At 38.8% G+C, this 27,401-nt stretch overlaps 1 protein-coding gene across 1 annotated transcript in view; it reads right to left on the bottom strand.

Moving 5' to 3' along the window:
- Positions 1-27,401, bottom strand: part of COL11A1 (collagen type XI alpha 1 chain) — a 228,243-nt gene that overhangs the window by 179,991 nt on the left and 20,851 nt on the right. Inside the window, exons 2-4 of the mRNA XM_050963625.1 lie at positions 25,832-25,999; positions 14,941-15,154; positions 9,385-9,547 (exon numbers count right to left, since the gene is read on the bottom strand). Coding sequence (XP_050819582.1) covers positions 9,385-9,547; positions 14,941-15,154; positions 25,832-25,999 — 545 coding nt within the window. The remainder of the gene's footprint in view (positions 1-9,384; positions 9,548-14,940; positions 15,155-25,831; positions 26,000-27,401) is intronic.

The following is a 27,401-nucleotide window of genomic DNA, read 5'->3' as shown; positions in this document are numbered from 1 at the left end:
CTTTGGGGTGCAGAAGGGGGTTCAGGACTGGGGCAAGATGTTGGGGAGTGGGGATAGGCTCCAGGAGAGAGTTTGGGTATGGGAGAGGACTCTGGTCTGGGGCATGGGGCTGGGGTGCAGGAAGGGGTGAGAGGTCTCGGCAGCGCTTACCATAGCTCCCAGGAAGCAGCTGCCAGGTCACTGCGGCCCCTAGGTGCCTGGGAGGCCAGGGAGGCTCCACACTTTGACTCTGCACCCACTGGTGCCACCCCTGCAGCTCCCACTGGTCATGGTTCCTGGCCAATGAGAGATGTGGAGCTGGCCCTAGGGGTGGAGGCAGCATACGGAGCCTCTCTGGCCACTCATGTGCCTAGGGGCCACAAGGACCTGGCAGCCACTTCCAGGAGTCATGTGGAGCTAGGGCAAGCAGGGAGCCTGCCTTAGCCCCAGGCCCCCACTGCACCGCCAACTGGACTTTCAATGTCCCAGTCAGTGGTGCCAACCAAAGCTGCCAGGGTCCCTTTTTGACCGAGTGTTGCAGTCAAAGACCAAACACCTGGCAACTCTAAAATGGTTACATGCAACTCAACATTCTACAGGAAGGCAGCCCCTGCACTTCAGGTCTTTGTCAATATAATGTGTATGGTAATTTTTCTCCAATCCCAAATGTGACAGTCAACTCAACATTGTGCAAGAATTCCCCATGGTTAAATAAGTAATCTCAGTTCACTGGCTTTCAGGTTTATTTTTCTTGATTATATATATATAATATAGTCACTGGGGCACAGGGTTGGGGTGCAGGAAATTGCCTTTTTCCTGAGCCTTCAACATTTCACAGACACTAGAGTGCTAGTTTGTTTTTGTCCATCTCTAATTATTTTGTTCTGCTAAAACTCTAGGGCTAGATCATGCCTTTGAGGTATAGACTTAGGTGGGATGTGGAATGGAGCTGTATCACCCTCGGGAAACTCCAGAGAGGGACTATGCCTCTGGCAGACTTTTTCTCTGAACTCTCTGATGTTCAGGGGACAGCGCAGGATACCTCATAGGATGTTTGGCCCCACTGTGTGAACCAATGTGGGGGTGGGAGGGCAAGGGCATGATCAAACTTCCTCCTCACTCCCTTTGGGGCAGTGTGTCCCACTGGCGGTCTATGGAAGCAGCACACCCTGTTCTTTCCTAAGCATGGAGACATGAGCATAGGACATGCAGGGCAGGAAAAGATCTTGTGCTTCTCTGTTCCTACCCTATGTGCAAATCGGTCCAGAGATCATCTAGTCTTCAGAAGGATAACTGTATGCAAATTAATAATATGCAGTCAATATCCTTACTTTGCATTTAATAAGATGGTGTGCCTTTGACTTTGAAGATACTGTAGTACCATGTTCCCTGCCTCACAAAACTGAGATATTTACAGCAAAGCTATATTAACCATGAGGGGAGGGTCTTCCTCTACAAAATCCACAGGGTACTGTTGCAGTGATCCTCTCTACTAAATGGTAGAGCTGAGATGGGGGCTGTGCTTCCTTAATACAATTATGAGACAAACACCTGAAAACATTTTCTATTGCTATTTATCTTTGGAACTTTCACTGCACTTCTTAGAAAATCTGAAATAATCCATTACGCATACTATTGATGTCAAACTGTTAACAATACACTGAATTATAAACACTACAATACACTGAATGATAAACTGTATGCACAGTTCTTGGCTTCCTGAATAAATGCAAACTAATTCCAGATTCCTCAAAAATAAACTTGAACTCTAAGCAATTACCAGAAGTCTCTCTTTTTTTCTAAACAGAGTGGGGAAGGTATTGTCAAAGCAAAACATTTTTTTTCTTTTTCCATGGTTGTTTGAATTTGGAAATGTAACAAAACAAACAAAAAAACCCTAATATCCCTCCAGTAAAAAAAGAACAACAACAAAAAGCCAAGTTGTAAGCTTTTGAAAAGAATGCTTCTTTTCATTAGATGTCTTTGAAATGGAAGAATTTTCATTTTTTTCACTTTTTCTTTCATAAACTGAAAGCTGGCAGCATTTCCGGGAGTCTGTGGCATGAAGGTTGTTTCTAGACACTTGTGCCCAGAATCTATTACACATATTTTGTTTTATGTCCCATTTGTTTTCAAACATGAGTTATTCAGCTGTAAATGTAAACATTTGAAAGCCGATCCTTTTGACAGAATGCTATTTGTAATGGTGATTTCATAGAAATTGTAACTGAGAAAACATACACAGACTAAATGTTATTCTAGGAAACCCATATGTAGGAATCAGAATGGGGGTTCAGTCAGAACTGATATCTTCACATTCTCCTAGTTAAAATAAACTTAAGCTTCTAAGTGCTACACTGACTTTTGGCACAGTCCTGAACAAGTGGTGGTACATAAGCTGCAGTAACCCAGGAGTCAAGGAGGCTGTGACTCAGAAACACACTGTGCTTTATTCTGATAGCAGTAAATTACAGCTGGTTTGTACCAGCATTATATTAATAACTCATCTCCACTGCACGGGCTCAGCTATTCTGGCCAGCCAGTGGGGGACAAAGCCGAGGCCTTCTATATTTCATACCTATCTGCTCCATTGAGTAGATAAGCAGGCAAGTAGCCTCATTTGCTCCTATGCAGCTGGACCCAACATCTGGGTACCCTGCACAGGGATAGATGAAGGATTCTGATTCCCCTGCATGGAATAAATTGGGATAAATTCACAGACACTTAGTTTTTCTTTAGATGCCTTCTGGATTAGGCCTACTTTTGTTTTAATTGAAATCAGGTTAAAATCCAGTATGAAGCTCACTACCCCTTATTATCAAGGATTACATCCACAGGACCCACCCCTGCAGAACCTCTGCAAGCAAAATTCCCATTGTCCTTAAACCAGAGTTGTATATGCTGCAGCATTAGGCCCATAGTTCTTTCCTAACAGAAGGATTCGATGCATGTTCTATCAATGTGAAATCTACACATTTTTGGAAGAAAAAAAATCTCTATAGAGATATTTCTGCATAAAGACTATGTTAGTTAATGACTTATTATAAGATACCTCTTGTTCACACCAACTCTACTAAATGAAGAGTGACAAATCCTGAAAGCTAGCAAAATATTAAAAGATCCCTGCTATTTATGAAGTATTTAAACTACAAACATACTTCAGACATATTTCAGTATTTTTATATCAAAGCCATAAACCAGTGAATTGTTTCATTTCTTCTTCTCCTACAATACTCTGATGCTGCCTTTTTTGTAGTAACTATTTCTGGAGTTTTGGTTTACAAAGCAATGCTTATCATGTTATGTATTTGAAAACCCACAAAAGATTAGTTTTAAATGGCACATCAGAAACTTTGGGCTACACTGTGCAATCCTTCTATGAATGAGCATTTACAAAATAATCCCATTGAAGTCTATGGGTCTACTTAGTTGAGTAAAAGGGTCACAGTAGGCACCTTACAAAAATATTCTGTTTAGAAAGTATTCTTCTTTGCTTCTGTTATTTAATAAGATACTTTCATGACAACAAGGTCTTTGTTTATTAAGCATCTGTCTACTCCTGCTGCTTTAATCTTCACTTCAAGTCAATATCCTCTGTTTGTGACATCACAGTAATCTCAATAGTAATCAACTGCGAGGTCATAAAATATTGGTTTAGGACTTCAAGTGAAGAACAAGCAGCAGGGGCAGATGAACTTCTAAATTGCAAAGACCCTCATAATAAAACAAAAGTGGAGGCAAATGCTTAAGACAATATGTTTCAAATTTCCTACGATGTAGCGAATATTTTTTAAAACCAGTATTATTTTTTCAGTACAGCCTTGAAATTGCTGTTTACCTCTCCCTTTTGAAGTAAAAACAAAGATGCAGTTTTCAATGAATTCATAAAAACTCCATCTATACAATATTTGCACTGGTCTGTTAACTCATCCAAGAATACTATGCTTAGTATATTCATAGATTTTAAGGCTAGATGAAACCATTATGATCATCTGGAGTCATACCCTGCATTGCACAAGCCATAAAATTTTCATCAAGTGGTCATATATGCTAGGAATACAATTAAAATACAAAAGTATAGGGCTCAATCTTGGAACTCTCACTTGGAAAAACAATCTTTACTCTAGAGAGAAGATGCCCAGAATGGCACAGAATAAAAAAGTAAAATACATGTATACATAAGGATTAGTCACATAAATAAAAGCTGCAGTATTGTGCATATAATTTGGAAAAATACTTTCACATGTATGTATCTACCCATAACAGAATCAAAAACCTGTCATCTCTAGCAAAAGGAAATTGCAAACTACATATTTCAAATGGATTGTATAATTGTCAAATATACCATAACAAACAGCAAGTTGTGATGGAAACAGAGAGGGAGCCAAGATCAGAAGGGAAGAGCAAGAACAGCACAGAAGACAAAGGAGTGCAGTGGGAGCAGAAATGGGGGTAAGACCTATGGTAAATGTCCAAAGAATCAGACAGCAAGAGAGCTCATTCCCAAATGTTATCAAATGACTGCTTTACATTTCTTTGAGCCATAAGTTGTAAAATAACGTAGCTACAAAAAAAATCAAACACTTTATTATCCTGAGTATTTATTTACAGTGATACAAGTGTGTTTTCTAAAATGTTTCACGAACTAGCTACAGTCATTTCTTGGAGTTCTAAATAAATTCACCACATAGCAACCTGACTGAAAGAGGAATCCCCAGACACATCAAAGCCAAACTGAAGTGCCACCATTATGTCGTGTTACAATATCTAGTTCTGGCAATGGTTTGTTTAAGTGTGTATACAAGCCTAAGCCAGAGGGGTTTAGAAATGCCATTTCAGAGTACATCAGTATACAGGATTTGCTCTAATGAGTCAAATCATTGATCCATCAAATCCTGCTGCTTGATGCCTAACAGGAAGTGAATTACTCTAATAGTGCAATTGGCCACTTGAGCAATGTTGTTTGTATAGGGTTAGGGGTAAAAGGGGACAACCCTTCCTGACCTCTGCAGTATTCAGGTCACTGAAGGCTAAAATTTGATTATCTTTATCTAAAGGCCTGTTACAGCAAGGTGCTGGGTGCCTGTGATGGGGTATCTACTCCTCACAAGCCCTGAGCAGAGAGAAAGGGGCAATTAACCCTGTGACAGGCTACACCTGGAGATGAGTCAGAGCTGACAAGCTTTTAATTGATGATGAAACCCAGCTGGGCAAAGAGCAGACTAAGCTGTTATAAAACTAGGAAGTAGATTGTAAGAAAGAGGTTGTGGTGTGGAGGTCATGCTATGGATTTAGAGCAGGAAAAGAGGAAAGAAACTGGGGAAAAAATAGATGACCTGGTTGGAGAAGTAGTTTGATAGAGACAAAGTAGGAAGGAGCTAGGAAACAGCACAAGGTTTGGAACAGTGCAGATCTTGACTGCTGGTTTTAGGGTCCCTGGACTGGAACCCCAAGTAGTGGGTAGGCTAGGTTCCCCTGCCAGCCACTGTGGAAGTGTAAAGACTGGGCAGTGGAGCAGAAGACTGCCTGAGACAGCTGTCCAGTGGGATTTTGAAACCCTGGAAGGGGAGGACTATAGTGAACTGGCAGGAGGGCCTTGCCACAAAAAGAGACTACTTTAGATGTTGAGAAACGAGTAACCTTCTCTCCAGGGAGAGAGAGTGTATGCAAGACTAGGGGAGAGAAACCAAAGGAGGGTGTGTCAGAGCAGGGGTGAGCTAATCTCCAGAACAACCACAAGGAGGTATGCTAGCAGTGAGCAGCAAACCTTCTGTCAGTGCCATTAACTTTCAACAAATTTAGTGGGAATTGAGGGTGCTCATCTGCTTATAAGATCAGGATTTTAGCTTGCATAAGTAAAAATGTTGTTATTGATCATAAAATTACCCCCTGCCCTTAAATGAATCTATACTGTTGACTTATATGACCTCTTGTGGTAGTAAATATCAAAGGATGACTGTATACTGTGAAGTATTTCCTCTCATGTGCAAAGGAAAGCCTATTAAATTGTGTGTGTATATATACAAACTAATAAAGTCATCATTGTTGTCATATTACAAAGCAGTTTAAAAAGGAGAAGCTACTTCCTTTGTACTACAGAATCCTAAACACCTACACTAAATACTATCTAACTCTTCACGTTCTGCAGCTAAATAAACTTGGGTATTTTTTCTTGTGCCAGTGCATGGGTCAGGGAGCATCTGTTTGGTCTGGGGGTTTGCATGCAGGGTCTAGCATGAGTTCCCCATCTCTGACTGGTTTTTCTAGAATAAAAATCCACTGTACAGCTGGCCCAGAGCAGAGCTGATGGCAACAGAGTTCTCTCCTGTAACATGTATTAATGGGATAGTCTCAAGAGTCTTTTTCCAGTCCTAACAGAAGACAGTATTTGGAAGAATGGAAGAACAGTATTTCTTACATTTCATTTCATTTTCTGAGCTTTGCACTTCAGATGCTGGCTGAAACTGGACACCCCAGAAAACGTATCTGGGTATTTTAGCACTTTGAAGAAGGTTCCATTCAAATTTATCTCTGGAAATAAGTAGATCTTTATTTTTTTCCAAAATGTCTTGCCCTTCTATGCTAAGGCATGACACCATTTTTGCTCTCAGGACCCTTGAATGCCATAGGAGATGAGAGTCTTCAAGTTGTACAGCCCTCTGTAGACCAAATCCTTACAATGGCTTTTGCATTTGCTTTCGAGCAAGCTGTTGCTTATAGAAATAGGGGAAGGAGGATGGATGATAAAAGAGGAAACAAAAAGACATCCCCGAAAGAAGGGGTTTTAAGGGTTGAAACAAAGTGAGAACCTTTATCCTAAGCCAAATACTGCTAGGCACTATTTTACAAAAACGTACTGTAACTGATTCTCTTGGTTGAAGCCAGGGGAAATGGGCTACAATGTCATGTCATGTACCCTTGAGAAACTGAATCACTAAAAGAATGTGCATTTCTGCAACTATGCTACAAGCTGTAAAATTGTTGCTGTTCTCAGTGCTGAATATTTACATTCCAAAAAAAGGGTTTACAGACAGCTACATTATTTTTTTAATGAGTCATAACCAACTTCCTTCTTAGTTGATTAGGAAGTGGAACTGAAAGACTGCTTTGCAAATTCAGGGTAAGAAATGTTGTTGAAAAATCTAGATAACCATTGCTAGCCCCATGTTTATCATATTTTTGAACATGCACACTCCATGGAATAAAAAATAGACAAAAAAAATTGTTTAAGTGGTTGGCCCAAATTCTGATATGTTACACCCACATATCTGCATTGAATTCAGGGAGTTGCATGAATGTATGTGAAAACAGAATCTATGTCTTTATTTTTGGTCTCCGTATCTAGTCCTTAATTCCATGTAAATTAACATTTACAACATTAACTTTATTGGGCTGTGCATAGGGTGACTGATTTTATACGGACAGTCCCGATTTTTGGGTCTGTTTCTTATATAGGCTCCTATTACCCCCCACCTCCGTCCTGATTTTTCACACCTGCTGTCTGGTCACCCTAACTGTGCAATACCTTTGTCACGGCACAGCCCATGTTAGAGTTGCTAACCAAGAGGTGACAGCTTGAGAGATTCACACACAGATTGTATTGTTTCTCTTCTTTTTTGGAAAATGTCTTACTTGAAGAGATGGAGGGAGTTCAGAATAGAGCAACAAAGGCGAGGGAATGGAATGGAGGTGTTTGCATATCGGGAGAAATTGACACAACAGGGATTATTTATTTCTGAGATAAAATAGCTAAGTGGTGATATGATTGAAAAGCCAACAACCTTTGTGATTGAGAGTGTCAAGGGAAATTTTCAATGAGGCTATGATTTTTTGAGTGTTTGCATGGGAATGTCTTAACCTTCCTTTGACACAAAAAACTTCTGGAAGTTTAAAATATAAACATTTTAAAAATACATAGATAAGAGGTGGTAGCATTATAATCAAAGAGCTCCAGAGTTGTTAGGCCCCTGACTTGCTTCAGTAAGCAAGCACAGATGACTTAACCAGACATTTCCATGTTAGCAGTCCCTCTATTTATTTTAAAAACAGCTAAACATGATACTTGGCAACACTCTACTGCAACATCAAAAGACTCTCCTTAGTCAATAACAGGTAAAACAAAGAGAGAAATACTGGGAGGTTTTGCAGACCACACACAAGTAGAGTATCAATGAAAATTAAAAGGCAATATTTTTCACAAAATATATAAGAATGAACTTATGACTAGTGTATTATTTAAACTAAAATCTAAACTCACTTGTAAAACATCAAGAAAATAAGCTACAATCAAGTCATCTGCTTTCTTTTACAATGTGTCCCATCTTCTCACTGAATTCCTTTTATTTGCATACATACTACTAAACATGATCATGACAACTTAATAACATAGACAAATTGTGGGTCTCAGATTTTGACCCCCAAATGAGTAAAATAATAGTGTGAAGGAGTGCCCACAGCAGGACTCAAAAGAGCTTTCACAAGCCTGATGTAGCCACATATGCAGATTATTCTTGCCAAGCATATAAATAATCTGAGGAGAGGAGGTAGCATGGTGACTACAGGTAGATCCATTTGCAGATGCTAGAAGACATGGCTCAACCTTCAGACCCATTAGCTCTGTCCCAGAATACTCCTCTTCAGAAGACATTGGAGTATGAACTCCCTGGGTTTTGAGGGAAGCAGAGTCATAACACAATACCTTCATGCCACATTGCCTCTCCCAACTGTAGAGTCTCAGGCATACATGTTGCCTAAAAGCCCATGGGCCTAATCCTGGCTTTATCTGTCCTATGGTGAGCAACTCTGTAAGTGAAAGGAGTTAACTGTTTCTCTGCTCCTCTATTCTATTCTCATTGTCCAGCTTTAATCAGTTTCGATTGGCAGAGAACAGAATTTTAAAACAAACCAAAAGAGGTTTATAACATTGATCTGCAGTGTTCTCTTTTCTGTAGTGAAACTGCCTAGAGAGACCTCATTATTAGGAGTCACACATTTCCTTAAACATATTCATTTAACCTTTTTCACTTCCTGACCTGTCAACAATAGAAACAGGTATACTCCCTTTTTGCTAAAGCATATTGTAGTTACTGGGAAAATGAATGAATAGAATGAACAATATAATCACCCAAGATATATAGAGTACCTTCAAGACATGTGCTCCTCACACCGCACCTCCTGCACATTCTCCGCCCTCCCCCTCCAAAATGGCTGGAATTCACCTTGCTGCCTATGCTTAGCCCAGAACATCAAGTTGGAGAGAGAATGAGAGAATTGGAATGATTCAGTATCCTGCGTTGTACCAAATTTGCCTTATGAAGTTCCTAAAAGCTTTTATTTTAACTTTCATCAGGAATTCTGCTTACCACCAAATCATTTAACAGCAATTATTTAATGCTGGACTTTTACCTCAAAAACTTCTTCATCTAGAATCCTGGTTCCAAAGACGGTAACGCCGTTGACGTCAACAATTGCTCTGTCATTCCTGTTGAGTGCTTTTGTTGTTTTCTCTTTACAGTCAACAATCATGGTAACACTTTTCTTCTTCACACTGATAGCGACCCGATGCCACCTAGCAAAAGAACACAGCTCTTCTGTAAACTGTATGTAAAAATAGGCTTATAAATTCAGAGTTCCAAAGTAAGAAAAAATTATGACAAGTTGTAAGCCAATCAAAAATTGCACCTACTACAGTTCATAAAAATCTACACATCAGCATCAATTTTCTTTTCATATTTTATCTTCTCGTTTTAAGATATAACACTTCCTTTAGTGGTTTATTTTAGAAAGGGCTGTAAATAGCTAGCATATAAAATAAAAATAGAACAGAACTAAAAACTAAGTAAAATATAAGAACATAAGAACGGCCGTACTGGGTCAAACAAAAGGTCCATCTAGCCCAGTATCCCATCTACCGACAGTGGCCAATGCCAGGTGCCCCAGAGGGAGTGAACTTAACAGATAACGATAGAGTGATCTCTCTCCTGCCATCCATCACCACCCTCTGACAAACAGAGGCTAGGGACACCATTCTTTACCCATCCTGGCTAATAGCTATTAATGGACTTAACCTCCATAAATTTATCCAGTTCTCTTTTAAACCCTGTTATAGTCCTAGCCTTCACAACCTTCTCAGGTAAGGAGTTCCATAAGTCGACTATGTGCTGTGTGAAGAATACCTTCCTGTAATTTGTTTTAAATCTGCTGCCCATTAATTTCATTTGGTGCCCCTAGTTCTTATATTATTAGAACAAGTAAATAATGTTTTTTATTCACTTTCTCAACATCACTCATGATTTTATATACCTCTATCATACTCCCCCTTTGTCTCCTTTTTCCCAAGTTGAAAAGTCCTAGCCTCTTTAATCTCTCCTCATATGGGACCCATTCCAAATGCCGATCATTTTAATTGCCCTTCTCTAAAACTTTTCTAATGCCAGTATATCTTTTTTGAGATAAAGAGACCACATCTATGTGCAGTATTCAAGATGTGGGCATACCATGGATTTATATAAGGGCAATAAGACATTCTCTATCTTATTCTCTATCCCCTTTTTAATTATTCTTAACATCCTGTTTGCTTTTTTGACTGCCACTGCACACTGTGTGGACGTCTTCAGAGAACTATACACAATGACTCCAAGATCTTTTTCCTGATTAGTTGTAGTTAAATTAGCCCCCATCATATTGTATGTATAGTTGGGGTTATTTTTCCCAATGTTCATTACTTTACATTTATCCACATTACATTTCATTTGCCATTTTGTTGCCCAATCACTTAGTTTTGTGAGATTTTTTTGATGTTCTTCATAGTCTGCTTTGGTCTTAACTATCTTGAGCAGTTTAGTATCATCTGCAAACTTTGCCACATCACTGTTTACCCCTTTCTCCAGGTCATTTATGAATAAGTTGAATAGGATTGGTCCTAGGACTGACCCTTGGGCAACACCACTAGTTACCGCTCTCCATTCTGAAAATGTTCCATTTATTCCTACCCTTTGCTCCCTGTCTTTTAACCAATTCTCAATCCATTAAAGGATTTTCCTTCTTATCCCATGACAACTTAATTTATGTAAGAGGCTTTGGTGAGGGACCTTGTCAAAGGCTTTCTGGAAATCTAAGTACACTATGTCCACTGGATCCTCCTTGTCCACATGTTTGTTAACCCCTTCAAAGAACTCTAATAGATTAGTAAGACATGATTTCCCTTTACAGAAACCATGTTGACTTTTGCCCAACAATTTATGTTCTTCTATGTGTCTGTCAATTTTATTCTTTACAATTGTTTCAACTAATTTGCCTGGTACTGATGTTAGACTTACCAGTCTGTAATTGCTGGGATCACCTCTAGAGCCCTTTATAAATATTGGCATTACCTTAGCTATCTTCCAGTCATTGGGTACAAAAGCCAATTTAAAGGACAGGTTAAAAACCATAGTTAGTAGTTCCACAATTTCACATTGGAGTTCTTTCAGAATTCTTGGGTGAATGCCATCTGTGCATATGCTTGCACAGAACTGAATGCAGCATTTAATTCCCAGTCCAGCAAAACACCTAAGTATGAAGTATTAATTTCAAACACTTGTGGTCTGATCCAGCTCTCACTGAAGTCAAGGAAAAGATTCCCATGGATTTACATAAGCATGTGTGTTGATGGATCAGAACCTTACTGCAATAATAATGCATAAAAAAGATATCTATAATAAATGGGTTAGGTAGTTCAAATGACTGAATATCTGATGTACTTACTAGAAAAGCAAAAGCCAATCAGCCTTTTGAAATTAATAAAATTGCATTTAGTATTTTACTTGTTAAAGTCAATCCATAATCCATGCAAGACAGCATAATTCATCATCTTGAAATTATATAATTAAGTAATTTGGGAATTTCCCCCCATAAAAGTTCTATATATGTAAAATTGCTGCAAGGAGATAGTTTGAGAGAGGGAGATAATTTCTTCTATATGATACTTACAGATTTGTACTGTATCAAGCCCATACAATATTATCTCCTGAAGTGCTGCTTTAGCCACAAGGAATCTGACACAAAACCCACTGATGTCACTGGAAAGACTCTCATTGACTTTAATAGATTTTGGATCAAGTCCAAGTTGTCTTTCTCTGAATTCTTGCCTGTAGAAGAACTTCAGTGTGTTCAGATTAGAGCTAAATAAACTGTTTACAACACTTCATTAGATTAATTAACTCCCTTTCTGTTCATGAATGATCTGAGAACAGACTTTATTTTTTGGGAATTTGTTTGTTATTCAAAATTATTTGAGGAAAGATTGAAACATATTTGCACGAGCCAATGGGTTGCTTATGAATGACTCACTATTGTTAATGCTTTGCTAGTCACGATTCGCTCTTTGTACTCTATGATTGGTCACCTAAGTCACATGTCTGGCCTCCCTGTTTGGATGACTCCCAAATGTAGGAAGAACTTTCAAGAGGGAGGCACAAACATTTCTAGCATTAATACTTCTGAAATACTTATACAGATATATTTACAATTTTTGTCAACATTCTTTCAAAAATCATTTTGTTTGCACAAATATTCACAAAGTGAATAAAAATAGGTTGTGAATACTGCCAAAGTGAATTACTTCTATTTGAAAGACATTAATTCATGAATAATTTTGCAATATGTGACCAGCTCTAGTATGTACTGCATGGCACTTTTTTATCATGACAAAAGACATGCATTAGTTTAGTGAGACTGTTTGCAATGACAAGCTAAATACCTGAGTACCAGAGAATCTTTACATATGACATGGAGTGAGCAAAGCACAGCATCTCTGATATGCAAAGGCAAGGAGTGTCAGAGAAAATATGTGCTGTTAGCGATATGCAAGATGAGTACCAGAATTAAATAATCTTGGCTGGCGTTTGCAACCATGAAGGGTATCCAAATCAGAGAGATGGCATGGGTCATTTTTAAAAACGGCTTTTATATATCAAAGGGAACATCTTGAAGCAATGGAATCTTACTGGTTACCAGTACCACAGAGCCAGAACTGGAATTCTGTGTTCACTCTGGAACTCAGTTAAACATTATAATTTTAAAAGCAAATGGTTTAGCTGTCCTCAGGCTCCTTGATTGTTTAGAGTTTTTTTAATTACATTTAAACTTTAAGACAAAGCATACCTCATTGTTGCACTACATTTTATGTGGGACAGTTGAGCCTGAAGCATAATATTGGCCAGCCACCCCAAGGCCTGCAGGGGCCAAAAGCATGGAAGAGGTGACTTATTCAGTCTCCACAAGGGAAGGATTGCTTCACATCACTCGGCATCTATCTTTTGGTGAATTCAAAAGTAGTATCCACTCTCTGTTGGGAGCATGCGTGCCAGCCCTTTAAACCAACTCTGGATGAAGCTCATTTGATTTCTTCATTTTTATCAGAATCTCAACACACGGAGAGGCAGCAAAGTGTCCTGTGGCACCTGATAGACTAACAGACGTATTGAGCATGAGCTTTCGTGGGTGAATACCCACTTTGTCAGATGCATGTCACCCACAAAAGCTCATGCTCCAATACGTCTGTTAGTCTATAAGGTGCCACATGACTCTTTGCTGTTTTCACAGATCCAGACTAATACGGCTACCCCTCTGATACTTAACACATGGAGAGAAATTCTAGCTCTGCTGAAGTCAACAGAGAAACATTAGTGAGGACATGATTTTACTCCTTGTTTGTTATATACAGCAACAAAATGAAAATGGCCTGCTGCTTCAGTTTTCCTGCTGCTGAGGGGAACACCTATCAGTTTTTTTGAGCCTTATGAAGCTGTATTGTGCAGTAACACAGAAGCTAGTACACAATTTAACTTTTCCTTGGCCTTTCATGTTATTCTTCAGTAACTTTATAACCCTCAGTCTTGACATTATATGTGAATTTATTTGTCCTCCAGCCTGCAACATTCTTTCCTTTCCAGTGTTTAAGAAAAACTTCAATCTGTATATCTCTGAAAAATGCAGCTGCCATTCCTGCACTGTAGCATAATAAATAAAAATACTTTTGAAAGGATGAATGTTCCTTTAATATAATTAGAGTTGGTGTCAGGGGGCCTTTAAAAATAACAATAATGGTCATGAAAAGTGACAAACTGACATTCCCAGAGCCCGAATTGTCTTTATCCAAATAACTGGTATAGCAGCTCAGAAGCAATGTAAGCTATGCCACATTGTCCTACTAACATGCCTTCACTCTGACTCAGAGAACCTCCTCCTGGCAGAGCAGGGTAAGACTGGGTTCTGGGTACATATTTGTGTAGGAGGGAGGCAAGTGAAGGTAATTTTGCACTGGCACTGTCCCTGGATGTTTGTTGAGCTGAGGGTGACTTCATGGGCCAAGAACAAGATGACTTCATAGCTTCCTATTTTTCACTTAAGTTTTTATTTCTATGACTGCTCCCTTGCTCTTGAATTATGGGAAAGGGCAAATAGGGGCACATAGCTGTACTTGTTTGTATTCTTGTATTCTGCAGAAAATTGGAACTAAGGGCTTGTCTACATTACCCACTGGATCGATGAGCAGAGATCGATCCAGCACAGGTCAATTTATTGTATCTATTCTAGACACGATAAATCGACCAAGCGCTCTCCTGTCGACTCTGGTATTCCACCAGGGCGAGAGGCACAGGCGGAGTCAATGGGAGAGTATCAGCTGTCGACTTATCGCAGTGAAGACACTGCAGTAAGTAGATCTAAGCATGTTGACTTCAGCTACGTTATTCACATAGCTGAAGTTGCGTAACTTAGATCAATCCCCGCCAGTGTAGACCAGGCCTAAGTTTTCCTGCAAAGTGACCTTAGATTCTGCAGCACTGTAGTGCAGCCAGCTGACAATTCTGTAACTGATTCATTTCATTTTACAAATATACTATGTGAAGGAACATTAGTCCACATGGTAGTTCCTGTGTTGTTAATTTTTATATTAAAGTTGATTTATTTTACACTTACTTTCCATCAGCAATGTTGACTGTCCTAAAAAGAGGATAATCTTCTGGGACAGGTTTTCCATACTGATCTTCAAACAGGAAGACAGGGGATTTACCAACTTCCACACCTATTTGCTGAATACCCTGTTCATTATAGACAGATAAAAGGAAAGACTGGATCCCCTTTTTAGGTTTCACTGTAATTAATATTGAAAAGTCTTGAGGAAAGTTTCCACCTGAGAAGAAAATGACAAATGTAGTCACAAATCTGAAAAAGATATAACCTTTTTGTGAACATTTATGCTTTACTATTAATTGAGAGATTCTATTTTTCTGATTTTCCTCCAAAATAAATGTGATAAAAAGTCGGATTACAAGAAAATTTCTCTCTTCAAACCTTTGTCTTTATACTTTCTTGTCTTCCCATTCTCACTTTACTTCCCAAAAGTTTTACCTGAAGACATCTTAAAAGTTTGAACTATAAAATCATTGCACATTTATGTAGATGTAACACAATATATACAAGAGAGGTGGCAGTTCTGTATTAATTACTTTTCTATTCTTCATCTTCTTGAAAAAGGGAGCAGAAAATACCCTAGTTTATAACTACACATTGTCATTTCAACAGACAAAAAAACTATTGATATTATTGGAAATATGTTATCAGACACCTTGCATTTCCCAGTGGCCATTCTAATAGTTTCCACCATTTCTTTTATGTATATTCCATTGTTTCCAATATCTATCTTAAATAAGGGTCAGATGCAGAGGGACCACACATGATTCCATACACCACTTATGTTATTAACACAAGGGTTAACTGAGGCTTATGTGGTCTATAAAGCCATGTGCTGGGCCTCTGCCCTGGGATAAATTTAGTACCAGCATTTTTATTTAACCATGGTGCAGATGTTACTTATTAAATTATCTTAGAAATAACTTATTTAAAAACAAAACACATGCCTATTTGGATGTAATAGGAGGTTTGGGCAAAGAAAAAAGTTTTTATTTTCATTTGCTGCCTGACAATTTCTCTTTGAAGTACACGCCATAAGTCAATCATTGTTTTAACTTCTACAGCCTCGAGAACAAAGAGTGGATGGATACAGCTTTTAAATAAGGGAATGAAAAAGACGGATGCATGTGATGAAAAAAGTGCCCTGAGTGTTGTGATCATTCTGAGGCTCCTTTTTTACAGAAAAACACCCTGGTCCATTTTTTCCACCATCCAAACAGAAAGCAAATGAGCTTTGTGCAAGAAATCTCTATGGAGGTTGATTGGTGGAATTCTCCCTAATCCAGAACAAGGCTCAGAGAACAGTCATGTAGCCATTCTTCAGATGCTATTGTGGCCTGTCATAGCTGCTGCAACTCATTACAGAGCTTTTTAACCTGTGGTTCACCAAAGTTTGTCAACCTAGTCAGCAGACCCCGGCACATCCCCAAGACTGCCCCCAACCAGGCCTTGATATTGTTGTAGAAAGCCTCCATGGAGCATTGTTCTACTGCTTTTCACTCGTGTAAGGGAGTTAGTGTTTGACCATATAGGCTTACTCACATTGAGGAAATTAGGATTGGAACCTTGACACAGATGATAGAAATGTCATGAGATCAAGAGTTCTTGTGAAATTTCTATGCTTTATTTTCAAAATGTTAGTCATTAAGTTTAAGGCCAGGAAGTACCAGCAGATCCTCTAGTCTGACCTCCTGTATATCACAGGCCACCAACACCAGCCAGCACCTGCATACTAAATTCAACAACCCAAACTAGACCAAAGTACTACTGTCCACAGGAGACTAAACTATTGTGTCACAGGCAGAGCCTGCAAGGGACTGAAGTACACTAGACCCTAAGCACATGACCAAGAACTAGCAAGCTAAGTATGTGTGTGCATGAGAGAGAGAGAGAGAGATTGTGTCCTGCCACCTCAGAGCACCAGCCCTCCTCATCCAGTGTTACATCTCCTGACATAGCCATCTCTGATCCTTCAGAGGAAGGAGACAAAAACAGCATACACTGGAGAGGAGGAATCCTTTCATGACCCCCTACAGATGTCTGGCTGAAGCCCTGAAGCATGACCTTTAGGAATATAAGATATAAACCAAAAGGAATCCCCAGGGCTGCTGAGCCCTGCCCCTCACACCCATAACTTTGTCTTGCATGAACAACTGCCTTATTTCAGTGCCATAGAATATGAGCCCTAGGTTAAACCTACTCCAAATACTGCCTCCTTGGCCCATGTCTACCCTAAATTAAAAAGTGTGGCAATAAATTCAAAGGTAGACATTTGTGAATTAGTTGACTCTAAGGATTTTTTCCCCAGTTTTGACATTGTAGTATTAGAACAGGTGTTCCAGGAACAATCCAGTTCTGGTAAACCCCACTTATGTTAATAATCCAAGGTTTATAAATATTAATATTTTTAAAGGTCTTAACGTAGGCTCAGTCATCTCAAATATGACAGGAAAGCTTTTAAGATTTATTTGAGAAGTTTAATGATATCTGAAAAATGAAATAAAATTAAAACACAAACATTGAGGCAAAAATACCGAAAAATGTTAAATTGTATAAGATAGATTTGTTTTAAGGTAAATCTGAATTAAATTATTTATTAAATTAAAAAGCAGACAGGCATCTCAGCCAGGGGCACAACAAGCATAGAGAGCAGGCCAGTAAATTGGCTGTATATCAGATTTTAAAAAGACAGGTACAAAGCAACACACCTACCCTAAATAATTTAGAAAACAGGTTGTGCCTGTGTGTAATATTAATGAGTCTATGGGATGAACATTACGTTTTGTATTAAAAAACCCTCAGAATAAGTCAAATCTGTAAAGAGTTATATGAAGGGCCTTTCATATTATATTATATGATTGCATATTAGAAACAAGTATTGTCTCTTAAAACAATATAAAACGTGACATTTATATTAGATTTTAATTTGCAGGTTACTTTTGAGGATTTCTTGACAGCAGAGAGAAAATTTGTTGCATTTAATGCAATTTTTTCTTTTATTAATCAAGTATAAACTGCAGATTGAAAATCCATATAAATTATTAAAATAGTCTGGTTTATTTTCCTGAAAATGGTGTTTTTCACCTAAGAAGATCACTTTATTGTGTGAATTCCATCCTCTTTGATTAAGTACAGGACCTATACATTTCTATAACTCACTCAGAAAATGTGCTTTAAGAATTAAAAGGAGAGAGTATTGTTCCTGTAATTAGAGGATGTTGATGGTTGTCAGAATTCCTGAGTTATTTTACTATCTCTACCTCTGCTTTGAGCAAATTAGGCTATATTCATTGAACCATTCACTTCAACTTCAGGGGATATAACTGTGGGCAGAATACCTTTCTGTATTGCAGTCTATAATTCCCTAAATATATATAAGAATGTTTATCTCCATCATAGGGAAGCTATAAAGCTCTGTATAACTGGAAATAATAGTTGTAGCACATGCTGTAGCTAGCGTTGTATTCCATCTTCTACTCTACCCTTCACTTTTCACTTGATCTTAACTTTCTCTAATTCCTTTTTAGCTGAAATTTTTGTTTTCAGCCCATAGGTAATTTAAAAAAAACAAAAACTAAAATCTAATTAACATGCTTTAGCCATTTCTGAGCATGAACAATATTCCTTTTCTTGTATGTTCTGATAAGAATTTTGCCATTAGATAGAAACTTAAAAACTGGCTTTCTTTGTAGATCTCAACAAGTCTTTTTTTAAAAAATTAAAAAATCAAGAACGGTTTTTAAGAAAATCAATTCAGAAGTTTTAAAAGTTTAAAGACTGAACTCTAAGTTGGCATTTTGTAAAGGTGGATCTGATTTTTTTTTTAAGATTTATTCAAAATTAGAATGGGTTTATCATTTTGAGGCACTCTGATGCAGTATTCTTTGAAACAATCTAAACTACAGCTGCCAGATAGTTTAAGCAGCTTTAAATATTTAGAGGTCTTAAACGGCATTAGTGCTCTAAGGATTTAAAGTTGTTTAAACTGCTTAAACTACCTACAGATGTAGAAAGCTTAAGAAGATTAAATTTCTTTAAGGGTTAAAAGTAGTTTTAAATCATTCAAGCCTGTCGGTGTTCTTAAGTGTTTCAAGTGGTTTATTCAGCTTGTGGACTTTTAAATAAAGATGGCAGAGGTAAGGACAGCAGGGTTCAGATGAACATGGTTAAGGGTGGCTAGGTTCATCTCTCCAAGCCAAATAGCTCTGTATTTCTATCCATCTTTTCTTCCAGGCTCCTGCCTCCTCGATAAATTAAATGTGCCTTCTTCCCACCCCCCCCACCCAAAAAAACCCCCAACAACAAAACCCTGGCACAAATTCAAAATTCAATTACACTGCATGCATTTAGTATTTACTAGTCTTGCTAAACATTAACCTTAAAATATTGTAATTTATCAGTGTAAACAATAAAACCTACAAAATGTGCAATCTGGCTAAGTTAGTGTCATGAGACAGATGTTGCCAACTGACATTTCTGATTGCTTGGATTCTCAGGATATGTCTACACTTACTCGCCGGATCGGCAGGTAGCGATCAATCTATCGGGCATCGATTTATCGCGTGTAGTGTACACACGATAAATCAATCCCCAAACGCTCTCCCATCGACTGCTGAACTCCAGCTCAGTGAGAAGCGGAAGTAAAGTCGACGGGGGAGCAGCAGCCATCGATCCTGCACCCCAAGGATGCAAAGTAAGTGATTCTAAGTCAGTCTAAGATACGTCAACTTCAGCTACTCTATTCTCGTAGCTGAAGTTGAGTATCTTAGATTGATTTCCCCCTCCCCCGCAGTGTAAACCAGGCCTCATACTTATCACTTGCATTAAGTCTAGATGTTTGCCTTTTTAAAATATCAGTAATATTAATAGAACTAATAATGCTACAGAAGAATAAGTACAGTATTATAGACAGAGTTGATGATTGCTTTCTTATCATATATCCTTTCACTGTTGGGAAAAGAATGCCCACCACTATATTACCATTAAGAGAATGCTTAGTGTTACATTTATTATACTGTTTGCACTAATGGTGCTTTGTGAACTTTATATTCATCATATTTTAACTTTGTTAGTAAAAGATTTTCAGAATATAATGGAAATCTATGAAGATTTGGGGCTTGATTTGGGATCTTATTCTTAATGGACTTGATCCATTGAAGTCAATAGGAAACTTTATGTTGATTTCAGTGGGCTTTGGATAGGGTCTTTTAAAGCAAAGTTGTTAGTTTACAGATGAAATGACACTATATAACATACCTTTTAATATTAGGTTGAATAGATGACAGCAAAAGGAAAGAAAGAACAAATGATTGGGATGAAAGGAGGACAAACAGATAGCTTGAAAGGACCTGAACACCTGCCTTCTCTGAACTGTTAATCTGAAAGAGATGTTGAAAATGCTTAAGGCAGGTAGCACTAATTCATCTAGTCTGAGCATGTGCTTTTCAATCAGATAAGGCACTGTGGAAAAAACAAACTGTGGAAGCTTTTTGAGGAAAGTCACAAAAATGAGTAGCATTGTTTGCCTCAGTTCAGTGAGTTTTGTGTATTCTGTACTATGATATGATATAACCATGTGTTTAGTCTAGCACCGAAATTGTGAATGATAAGCAAATTGCTTCAGAGGGGAACCCAGTATCAACATAATCAAATTAAGAATGTGACTCAAGCATTTCTTATTTATGACAAAATATCACGCTTACATGCTTAGATGAAATAGTTCTCAAACTTTCTTGATCACTTTTAGATTTCTTGGGCAATTTTATTTCAACAGTAAGAATGACTGGGTAAGTTTTAACAATGGCAACAATGAAATGATTAGGAAAATTATTATCTGTTGTTGTGTTATCATTCCTTGAAAATGTAAAAAAAATAACACAAGGTAATAAGACCGTACAAGAATATAATATCTTATATGATATTAATTGTATAATATATTTCAACTTGTGAGTTCAAAGCAGTCTACAAACATTATGTAATGAAGCCTAAATACCTGCCTGTGAGGCAGGTAAATATTATTTCACTGATATTTACAGATGAGGCACAGAGACATTAAATGACTCCTTCAAGATCACGCAGTGAACGTCAATATTTAGTTGTCTCTCTGTCTCACAGTAGCTAAAGAGATACCCAAACCTAGAAATCAGTTATGATAGTGGATAAGGGGACACTGTAACATGTACTTTGAGTTCACTAAAATGTTGGCTGTTGGTTCTTAGTCCCGTTTAACATCTTTTTTTTTTTTTGGTCTTTCCCCTATTATAATATTATAAATATATACACACCCACTGGGCACCCTGCTTCTGAAAATTTAACAAAATTCTGTGGGCCAACATGCCACATAATGCACAGCAGTATTTGTACATGCTCTCTGAAAAAAAACACAGAAGGATTTTTTTCTTTTTTGTCATGGTAAGGGAATTCCAAACCTATTGGACGTTTTCCAAAGATCCTAGAATGAGAGAGCTCACTTCCCTTCCCTGGACAAAGGTAGCAAGCTGACTACGCTCTATGAGACTGCTCATTGGGGTTGGGGGGCTCAGGAACAGTGGGTCTTATGGAGGGGTTCTCCCACTCAGCAGTGGGATGCAGCCTACATGTACCTTCAAATACCGTGCATACCTCCCAACCCTTGCCAGTCATGACCAAATGAAACACTGACATAATTCCTAGAATGCCACCTCAAAAATGCCACACACTAGAAAAGGTATCCCATTGACACATAATCAATGCTTTCTGGATCTGCCATGGCATTGCTCACAAGAACCATGGACAGGAAGAAAATTATAGTAAATGGAGTGAAAATCATAGTAGATCTTTCTATGGTAAGTAGTTAGATGGTGGTCCAGGCACATTCATTTTCACAGAAAGCATTCATTACACCATATAGTGTTGTGTCCAGAAGTTGTTTTAGGGCTCAGTTCATTAAGTACTGCTTACTGGACTCTAATAAATGTTTTCTTCTGGGTTCTTTATTCAAAAAGTGGGGAGGATGGTGTTTTTCCAAATAGATAATGCATTTTAAGCCAGCTTTTTCCCTCTCTCTTTAAATGACAATTTCCCCTTGCATGCCCCAGAAAGGAGAGTTCAAGAGGTGGAACAGCAGGATGAAACTGAGTGCTCCATTTTAGTTCTGATCCAGAAATCCTGCAGAGGTTAGAAAGAAAAGCACCTAAACTGAGGCTGCCAAAGGCAATTTAAATTTACGTGCCAACAAACAACATAACGAACATATTTACTCTGGTATTCATGAACAAAATGAGCAGTTACTACTGTAGCTGCCAAATCTAATAGTTAGTCTACAATGTCATTCATAAAATAAGTGCAAGTTAACACAGGAACTTTTTCCCCAAAGGAATGTCTGGACTCTGAGGCCTTGCTTTGGCAAAGAATGCCTATTCTGTGCTAATGGCTCCTAAAGGCCAATGATCCAATGTCCTTCCACGAGTTTTCAGTCACCAGTCCACTATATTTGAAGGTTGATTAACAGTGTTGCTCTACCAGTAGTTCCTACCCATTTCATTTCTGCACAAGACATTTTTTGATCTTATTGTCACAGTAATACTAACAATAGAAGGGGACTGATTAAAATGTTAGCTGTAACTCTGTGGTGCAGCTGTAGTACTTGAATAAAATAACTGAAGAGTTTTCAAACTTTTTTTTAGGCTGATTAGTCAAGATACTGCCACCCCTACTTGTGTGGAGTAGCAATTTATTATACTCATAATCCCATTGATTATGTTCAATGAACTATATCCTCAGGTGGATAGCTCCATTGCCTTCAGTGAAGCTCTGTCATTTTATACCAGCTGAGGAGATATAGCCTAATGTGAGGAAATGTGGAAGAATCTGGCCCTAAATATGTTTTTTTTCCTAAATTTCCTTTCATTCCCTCCCCCCTTGAAATAAAAAGAGATGAACTAATTCTATAAATGATGTAAGATACACATGGAAGGTCTGATAGCAGTTTCTCTTCTAGATGTGTCTATTGCTCTGAGAACATATTGATGTATTATTATTGCTTCCAGATAATAAATACTTGAGGATCTATAAAAATCCCAAATGTTGACCATGTCATTACTCTTTTAATAGGCAAAACAAAAATATTTTCCTTGCCCATATTTAATGGGTGTGTTCAGAAGCAAACTCACTCAAAATCTGCTTTTATGTCATGGCATGAAGATTGAAAGTTGATATTATACATTTAATAAACTGCAACACTTTCAATGAAGTGAAAAGAGTGGAAGCAAAATCATGGAATGAAAGTTTGTCCCCACCCCCAAAATAAAAATCCAAAGAAACTTTTTACATAATGCGCTTATTTCATGACAGAGAAATCAGAGATGAGATGGAATCACATTACCTGTTACCCACAACTAACCATGTGTAGTCTTCAAAATATCAAGATTTCCTTACATAACGTCAACCACATGATACTTCTGGGAATGATTTTGCAACAACCAACCACAATATGCATTTCTACCACTGCAATATAATTCCCAGAAGTGTTGCTTTTAAAATAGACCATTCCTGGCACAGAAGTAAGAAACTTCGCAATGCCGTCCACCTTATGGATCTATCACCAAATATTCATAAAATTCCCTCTGATAGAATGATGAGAAAACCAGGTAAAATTACTTAGGTCTGTTCTGTTAGCAATACTCATGTTGCTCCCATTACCATCAATGCAAAGTATGAAGTCATAGCAATGGAAGAATAGGCCTTTTAGTCTAGGAACACAGCCAGTCATATAGTTTCCTTCCAGCCAGTAAATGTCAGTTATCATCCCACCTCAGAGGTTTGCCACTTAAACAAAGAAGCAACATTTATTTTATTGTGCTGTTTGGTCCATTTCCCTTCCGTTCTATGCATGTGTAAATATGTTACCATACCACTATTTTTGTAATTACTGTTGCTATAATATGACAACTGTAGCAGTAGCCTGAATCTCCCAATATGTTAAACCAAACAGTTAATTTAATCTAGAATCTTTGTGAAATGTTAATCATTATGTCTATTAATTGGTGAAATATTCAATTCAGGAAAACATGCAAAAGTTCAGATGCTTATTTCAATCTTTAGCTAAACCTCTTGATTCTGAAAATTTGAGGGTAGAAATCTCACAAGAAACGTTTTCTCACATTTTTTCAGTGCTTCTTTTCTGGTTGCAGTACAAACTTGTTCTCCTATACCTGCTACTAAGTGTAACTATTGCCTCTTAAGATAACTGGATCCAATAGCTGTCTTTTGTAAATGTTCCAGATTAAGCAGTGATTTCCTAACACAGAACCTGAGAGAGTTCATATGGTGAGGCACTTTATACACTAAGACAAATTTAGTGACTAGTTAACAGTATGTCTTGCAGTCCTTACTGAAGCAAAATTTTCATTTAAGTCAATAGGTGTTTTGTGAGCCTGATCTTCACAAAGGCAATGAAAAAAGAATTATTAAAGATTTATATAATATCAAGCAGTATTTCTCTATGTATGGCATTTGATGGCCTGATTCACTGATGTCTTACACCAGTGTAAATCCAAAGTAGATCCATTGCAGTTAATGGAGTCACGCTAACATAAAACTGGTGTGAGAAGAATCAGGCTCTAAATATTTGGTATGTAATTTTTTTAAAACACTCTGCTCATTTGATTGGCTGCTTCCTCATTTGTACATGAATGGAAAGCAGGGACATGTCATGATGCTACACTAGTTAATGGGAATGGGCTCTGTGCTGCAACCCGCAGAAAAACACAGACAATAAGAAAACACATCAGGAAGCACAGATTGTGCAATCTCATGGTGGGGGAGATTTCTTTGGCTTGATGGAGGGAAAAGGTAGTGGCTGCTTTAAGGGTCTCCCCCCTGTGGAACTGGAAGCAGGTGGTCAGGGCCAGCTCCAGCTTTTTTGCTGCCCCAAGCGGCGAAGGAAAAAAAATAAGAAGATAAAGCCGTGATCAGCGGCACTTGGGCAGCAGCTCCATTGCCACTGCTTCATTCTTTGGCGGCAATTTGGCGGCCGATCCTTTCCTCCGAGAGGGACTGAGGGACCTGCTGCCGAATTGCCGCCGAAGACCAAGATGTGCCAACCCTAAGCACCTGCTTCCTGTGCCGGTTCCTGGAGCTGGCCCTGCAGGTGGCCAGGAAGGGTGTAAGGTATCACCCAGAGCTGATGACACTCAGGTAGGCTATTGACCTCCGCACACCTAGAGGAGGGTATATAAACCCTGCCCCTCCAACATGAGCCCACTCTCATGCCTGATTAGCAGCTCCCAGCCCTGGGATTAATAGGATTTAATTTGTAATGGTCTAATGTGGGCATGGTGCTGGTTGCCTTATTTAAGACTGGGGAAGAATTCTCCCTCACTACCACATTGGGCAGGATGGTGTCGGGTGAGTTTTTGCCTTTCCCACAGCAGCTCAGAGACCTAGTAAACTAGGTCAGAGGAGAGATGTCACAATTTGGCAGGTATCCTGTACTGGTACTTATTCCATAGGGATCCAGTTCCCTGAAAAACTGGATTTAGAAGTGAACTTAGGGGAAGAAATCCCTAAAGAAGCTGGGAAACAGAATTGGGTCTCCTAATGCCTGGTATAGCGGGGATGCACTGTCCATTCCCTAGCCCCTTAACCTGCATATTTTGGGCTTAGTGGTACAGTCCCAGAAATGGGATGGGAACAGCTGTGGAGAGTGGTGGGAGTCATTGCAGCCCTCCATTAGGTTGAAAGAATTAAGGAAGGAACACTGGCTCGCATGTACAAATTACTGTAGGTTAGTTCCGAGATGAGATAAATAATATAGTAGTGACCAAATTAAACTACATCCCTTGTATATTGTCTATCTTTCTGCATGTCTGGGACAATAAGAAAACACACCAGGAAGTCGACTTTCTGATAGACTCACCTGGGTACAGTTGCTTTGTTGGGGCACTGATTTGCGCATGTTTTGAAACTCTGTAGGCAACATCTGATCCTTTTGAATCTCTTCTGTTTGTGCAAAATCCTGTTGTTCTTGATATTCCTTCTGGTGACTTGTGAAATTCTAATGCTTTTAGCACATCAACTGGTTCAGCTGAAAAAGTAGCAAAAACAACAACAAAAAGAATTATTCATACTGCAACATTTCAAAAAGGAAATGAATTGCATTGCTATATACAGGTGTCTACTCATCAGAGTGGCTACATCATATTTTGTGTTATTGCAGGCTACTCTTACATTTGAGTATTATTTTAACAGGGTCCTTCTCTCATCAAATATCTAGGAGCCCATCATGTCCAGTGTAAGTTAGTTAAGATCTGATTTTTTTAACAGGTCACTTGCTAATTGATATTTACTATTTCATAAATAATTTGGATATTAGTGCTTACAACACAGATTCCCTTAACACATGAATTTTGATAAGTAGAAATGACTTAACGAGCATTTCATATATTGTACCAACACTTAGCTCCCATACATAATCTTTTTTGACCACTAATACAAATATACATTCTGACCACGTGACTGAGGGTACAGCACCCTTCTCCAGAGGTTGGTAGGGAAGGGGTTAGTTGTCTCCCCATCTAGCTAAAAGCATCATCATAGGAATTTTACAGAGCTGGAGCAACTGTGGGGGATTAATTAATTCACTCTCCACCCTGCTGAACACACTAGAAGTGGGATGTACTTCGGGGAGTTGGGGGTGCAGTCAGGCTGCAAGAACCAAGGTGGAGTGATTTCTAGAAAGAGGGCTGGGGAAAGTTAGCTAGTTGGGGCTCTCTTTTGTCTAGAATTTGACTGGACTAAATCACACTTCAGATCTTTATTTGGGATTTTCACTGTTGGTAGCCCCGTTGTAATGGTTCGGCTCTTAAAGGAGCAAGATTATGTTCACTATTGAGCCTTACAATAATGAACACAACAAAGATGTTTAATCCCCACACAGACATGAAGAATCATCTCCTGCTCTAAACAACTTGCTGTGCCACCTTATATTCATTCTTATGAGCAGGGCCAGCTCTAGCAATTTCGCCGCCCCAAGCACAGCGGCACGCCGCGGGGGGCGCTCTGCAGCTTGCCGGTCCCGCGGCTCCAGTGGACCTCCCGCAGGCGTTTCTGCGGATGGTCAGCTGGTCCTGCGGCTCGAGGGGAGCTGTCGCAGGCGTGTCTGTGGGAGGTCCACCGGAGCCGCGGACATGTGCGGCAGCCCGCTGCCCTCCCAGCAACCGGTAGAGCGCCCCCCGCAGGGTGCCGCCCCAAGCACGCGCTTGGCGCGCTGTGGCCTGGAGCCGGCCCTGCTTATGAGATCAGTGCATTAATATACAGTAACTGTTGCTCAGGCACCAATGTGTCATTGATCTATGAATACATGCAGATTTTATTTTAGGCCTAACAGGATGATGGTGTAAACAGCCGTGAGATTGTAAAATATGTCGAAATCATACTGGGTAGCTAAGAAAAGGAATAAATAGAGCCTGTTGTTTCTAGGTCAATGG

The sequence above is a fragment of the Gopherus flavomarginatus genome, chromosome 7 (genome assembly GCF_025201925.1).
Source record: "Gopherus flavomarginatus isolate rGopFla2 chromosome 7, rGopFla2.mat.asm, whole genome shotgun sequence".
In the NCBI taxonomy this organism is placed as follows: Eukaryota; Metazoa; Chordata; order Testudines; family Testudinidae; genus Gopherus; species Gopherus flavomarginatus.
This window is presented reverse-complemented; position numbering and strand designations above follow the sequence as displayed.